This window comes from Terrapene carolina, unplaced genomic scaffold, assembly GCF_002925995.2.
Source record: "Terrapene carolina triunguis isolate 2854851 unplaced genomic scaffold, T_m_triunguis-2.0 Scaffold236, whole genome shotgun sequence".
Taxonomy (NCBI): domain Eukaryota; kingdom Metazoa; phylum Chordata; order Testudines; family Emydidae; genus Terrapene; species Terrapene triunguis.
Window position 1 is genome coordinate 4,169,458 of NW_020664587.1, and position 5,617 is coordinate 4,175,074.

At 50.0% G+C, this 5,617-nt stretch overlaps 1 protein-coding gene across 1 annotated transcript in view; it reads left to right on the forward strand.

The window, feature by feature from the left end:
• FABP3 (fatty acid binding protein 3) overlaps positions 1–5,261 on the forward strand; it is a 38,420-nt gene extending 33,159 nt beyond the window's left edge. The window contains exons 3-4 of the mRNA XM_024203473.2: positions 4,311–4,412; positions 4,996–5,261. Of these exons, the coding sequence (XP_024059241.1) occupies positions 4,311–4,412; positions 4,996–5,049 (156 nt within the window). The 3' untranslated portion in view covers positions 5,050–5,261. The remainder of the gene's footprint in view (positions 1–4,310; positions 4,413–4,995) is intronic.
• The last annotated feature ends 356 nt before the right edge of the window (positions 5,262–5,617 follow it).

The window sequence follows — 5,617 nt, forward strand, 5'->3', positions numbered from 1 at the left end:
GGGGGGGCGGCCGGAGGCTTTTTCGCCTGGGGCGGCGAAAAAGCCAGAGCCGGCCCTGTAAATAGTGGTGTCCCCCAGGGGTCTGTAATGGGACCAGTCCTATTTAACATATTCATAAATGATCTGGAAAAAGGGGTATACAGTGAGGTGGCAAAATTTGCAGAAGGTACGAAACTACTCAAGATAGTTAAGCCCCAGGCAGACTGCGAAGAGCTACAAAAGGATCTCTCAAAACTGGGTGACTGGGCAATAAAACGGCAGATGAAATTCAGTGTTGATAAATGCAACGTAATGCACATTGGAAAACACAATCCCAACTATACATATAAAATGATGGGGTCTAAATTAGCTGTTACCACTCAAGAAAGAGATCTTGGAGTCATTGTGGATAGTTCTCTGAAAACATCCACTCAATGTGCAGGGGCTGTCAAAAAAGCAAACAGAATGTTGGGAATCATTAAAAAAGGGATAGATAATACGACAGAAAATATACTGCCTCTGTATAAATCCATGGTACACCCACATCTTGAATACTGTGTGCAGATGTGGTCGCCCCATCTCAAAAAAGATATATTGGAATTGAAAAAGGTTCCGAAAAGGGCAACAAAAATGATTAGGGGTATGGAACGGCTTCCATATGAGGAGAGATTAATAAGACTGGAACTTTTCAGCTTGGAAAAGAAACGACTAAGGGGGGATATGATAGAGGTCTAGAAAATCATGACTGGTGTGGAGAAAGTGAATAAGGAAGTGTTATTTACTCCTTCTCATAACACAAGAACTAGGGCCACCAAATAAAATTAATAAGCAGCAGGTTTAAAACAAACAAAAGGAAGTATTTTTTCACACAACGCACAGTCAACCTGTGGAACTCCTTGCCAGAGGACGTTGTGAAGGCCAAGACTGTAACAAGGTTCAAAAAAGAACTAGATAAATTCATGGAGGATAGGTCCATGAATGGCTATTAGCCAGGATGGACAGGGATGGTGTCCTTAGCCTCTGTTTGCCAGAAGCTGGAAATGGATGGCAGGGGCTCGATCACTTGTTGATTACCTGTTCTGTTCATTCCCTTGGGGGCACCTGGCATTGGCCACTGTCGGAAGACAGGATACTGGGCTAGATGGACCTTTGGTTGGACCCAGTGTGGCCGTTCTTATGTTCTTATGACAAAGGATCTGTGCTGAGCAGTGGTAAGAAGCTCAGGGCTTGGAAGGGGAGAGTCGGCTAGGAATGGAATCGATCATCAGGGACAAGCGTTTAGGGGGCTGAGGAGAGCGATTAATGAAAGCCCCAGTTCTGGGCGGGTGCTGCTGTCTGGAAGGGTTTGCACCAGCAGGAGATGGGGATTGGGTGGGACAGTCCAAGGGGCAACCAGCGGATGGCATTTGGGGAAGGGATTTCCCTAATGGTGAGATCTGCAAGGCTGGGGACTCATTTCCTGGGGGTTGGGGAGCCCTGATCCTTGGGACGCTCAAAACTACACTACACAGATCTTCCAGATATACAGCCAGGAACAACCCTGCTGTGGTCCCCACCTCCTGGAGAGGGATGGCAGGGGAATGATGCTGCTCTCACTGCGATAGGAGTGAGCTGACCAGATCTCTGCCATCTCTAGGTCCTAGGATCTGTAAAGCTTCCCCCAAAAGAAACATCACACAGAGGCCCCCTGTCCCACCCAGCTGCTGCACCATTCCTCTCTCTTGCCTTTATGGAGCCTTCTACTCTCTGCCCTGTGCTCCCACCTTGGGAGAGGGCAAGTCTTATATCCCCCAGGTGCCTGCTGCCTGGAGCGCCACAAGGCTAGGAGGCCACCTTCTCTAGTGGGAACATGCCTGCAGCCGGTGGGTGGCCCAGACCAGGGAAGGGAGCAGTGGGGCAGGATCACCAGAGAGAAGGGACTTGGTGGGGGCCTCACGTTTAAGGATTGGCAGCCGGGAGTCATGGAACAATCTTGGGGGCTCAGCAAAGAGTTTAGAGAGCCCCAGAGGTGCCTCCCAGAACATCTCAGGAGCGTGGCTGGGGGTAGCCGGATCCTACCGAGATGGGGTTCCTGGAGCTGAGTACTCCCCAAGCATTGGGGTGCTGGAAAGCAGGAGCTGAGTCCTGCAGCCCGAGCCTATCCCTGCAGGCATGGAAGAGGAAAGTTTTTCTTGCAAACACATGCAGAAGGGGGCAGAGTGACACCGGGACAGCAGCAGGAGGGGGTTGGGGTTTGCAGCCCGTCTCCAGAGGGCAGGAGGCTCTCTGGCCTGAGATGGACCTGGCTTGGCCTCACATCACCTGATTGCACAGGGGTTCCCTGGCTATTTGGACAAGAGAATTGTCACGCTGACCTTAGCCATGGCCAGGCCTGGCTGTTAGGTCAGCGTCAACACAAGATGCTGTGTAAACACAGCCTTGCCAAGGCAGGGGCAGGTGGAGGGAACAATCAGGCTTTAATTACACTGCTCAGAAACCCATTCGTGACACTGTGACCCGAGCCCCCCGCCCATCCATAAGCAGCTCATCGGGAGATGAAATTCAGCCTCTACGGCTCTTGTTCCCAAGGCAAAACTGGCTCATCTAGGCAACCAGCTCAGCACTGATTAAATAAAGAGGCCTCCGTGATTCGATCCTCTCTGAACAGCCCAAGCAGCTCTGAGGAGGCGGTGAAGCACGCAGCAGGGGGAGAGCAGAGATAACGAAGCCATGGCCACTCACACACCAATGCCACAGCTATCACCAGGACCATCAGTCCTTGGGGCCTGAGCTAAGGGTGAGCGTTATTAGCAGGCTGTTCTAGACGCTGAGCGTAAAGAATAGCGAAATCTTTGCTCATTGGCCCCAGTGGACCTCTGGGTCATCCGCCTGCACCCCCTCCCTCCCACCCACACCAGGGAGGTGAAGAGCTGCCTGTCTGACTCATCCTGGGAGTCAGAGCAGGGTGGGGTCACTCAAGCACCAACTCTATTATAAGAGACAGACTGGCTCCCTGAGGGCGGGCTAGGAACCAAGGCTGAAAAGCCCTGGGATTAGGTGTTTCAGGACAGGGTTTGCATTTGTAATTGAAGTCTTGCCTTGGGGCTTTGTCAGGTTAGAGTGAAGGCCACACCAGGGGAGGGCAGGTTTGGACAATCCCCTGCTCACTGTGGGAGCGGCAGTAGAACTGCACCTTTTCCCATCAGCCATGGTGAACAGACACACCTGTCTTCCAAACCCCACCCAACTTCTGCTCTGGTCTCCAGCAGTTTGGGCTTCCCCTTCCTTATCCAAACCAATGTGGCCACCCCCAAACTCTCCCATAACAGCAGCAGCAGCATCCCCCACCTTCCCAGTGGATCTCCTGAGTGTTTATTTCCCCTGGACATTAATCAGCCCCTTCCATTTAAGGTTGAGGCGAGAGAACCCTCAGATGGGACTAAAGGGTAGGAAAGACTCCCTCCTCCTCCCTTTTTTGGCATTAACTCACCAAGGAAATTCATGTCAAGATGCACCATTAAACTCAGGGTCAGTTCTAGGGTCCCATGATTGGGAGGGGGGGTATTTTGAGGCCCCTGGACATCACTATTTAAAAAACAACCTACCTTCCAGAAGTCCAGGGGCTGGTGAAACTCCTGAAAAATCTTGGATTTTAAGAGTTTACAAATAAAATTTAGCTCCGGTGTCAATATTTTGCTGTGATTTCGAATTTATATAAAGGATGAAAACTCTCCCATCTGCCACTGTTCACTGCTTTACACTGAACAACTTGGTTCATATTTTAGCCCCTCTAACAATTTAGGACCCTTTAATGATCTTTTTTTGGGGGGTGGGATGACCCCTTTGCTCCCCGGTAGCTCCAGGCCTGATTAAAATCTCTCTCTTTGCCACCATGACCATTCCTGTAAACTAATTCTAGCAGCTGGGAGGGCAGGGTCCATTCTCTCTGCAGCCACCAAGAAACTTCTTTTGTACAAGCCACCAAAATACAGCTGCTGGGATGGCCAGGCGAATGCCCTGCCCTACTCTAGTTGCAGCAATGAACAGCCAAGCATCAGTGAGATCTAAAAATCCCCACCTCCAGCCCTGAGGTAATTCTGATGGCTCTTTCTGCAGTGACACCACCCTGTCTGCACCGCTTCCTTGGTTTCACAGTTCCCAGGCATTCACCCCTTTGATAGACATGAAAGGTCCTGCTGACCGGATTCAAGGGCAAATCCTTGGGGATGTGCGAGCAGAGACACTGCGTGTGCCTGAACCTTAAGCCCACGAAGGATCTATCTTATTACCCCATTTTAAACCACTTGTGCTGCTCCTATGCTATGCGCTTTGATCTCTCTCTCCCCCTGCAGTCTCTCGTGACGCTGGATGGAGGAAAACTTATCCATGTGCAGAAATGGGATGGAAAGGAGACGACGTTAGTCCGAGAACTGGAGGATGGGAAGTTAATTCTGGTAAGAGGGCAAAAGTATTCCTAGGATCTGCTAACGGCACCTGCCTTTCCATTCACTCAAGATATTGCCAATCAGTAGGTGGCATCGGATAAACATAGGGGTTGTCTACAGCGGTAAGTTGTAACTGCTTTAACTAGCCCTGTGTTAAAGCACTACAAAGCCCCTTGTGTGGAAGAAGCTACATCAGTATAAAGGTGCATATTTCCTTACAGGAAAGAGAAATAGCTATACTGGTAATAAGGTACATTTATACCAGCATATATCAGGGTGGTACCGATATAAATATACACTCTGAATCCACAGTTAAACCAGTCCAACAAGTGTAGACCAGGCCTTGGACGGGTTAGAAGAACCAGAACAGCTGGCTGAATATCTGTCCTACAGGGATAGCTTAAAAGCTGAGAGAGAAGCTAGGGGGCAGATCTCAAGAACTGTTAATTCCCAGAAATCCAGTCAAATCCTGCCCTGCCCTGCGGTGAATGCCTGACAGAAGCTGCTGGGGGGAAAGTCAGCTGTGAAGCTCCTGGTGAGGGACTGACCCCAAATCCTCCTCTAACCTCCCTTGTTTTGTTTCCGATTCCAGACTCTCACCATGGGCACTGTTATCTGCACTCGCACCTATGAAAAGGCAACATAGACACCAGCTCTCTGCTGATCACCTGGTGCTGAACTCACTGAATTGCCTATTTCCCCCCCACATTTTGTATTCAATTTAATATGTGAGCATGGAGCCAGTGCAGGCGAGCCCTCCCCTTCTGCCCGTGACTCTGCTTTCTGTGGTACTGTGGTTTGTTTTATTTTAAATCTTGTAAGACCCCATGTGGAAAATAATAAACCAAAGTTGTTACAGATTGGTGTCTGGCTTGCTCTGGGAAAGGCTCACAAGCCGTCTCCATACCAGGACTAATTTTCAGCACCTCTAGCTATGGGCCTCACTCTGCTCTGGGCCAGCTGGGTGGGTGGGCACAGGGTGGGTTCTGCTTAGGTAATACTGCAGGCTTTGGACTTGCAGAGACCAACAAACCCTAGCAAGGAAGTCAGAGAAACTTAATACAGCCTTCGCTTCCAGGCTCACTGGGCAGCCAGGGCGGAACAAATGTTTTTTCAAAAATTCTAGATTTTTCCTGGGAGGGAAAGGCTGTTTTCTAGCCAGCTTCAGTTGTAGCCCTGCTCAGAGCAGGTCAAAGCAGCCTGGTGGTTAAAAC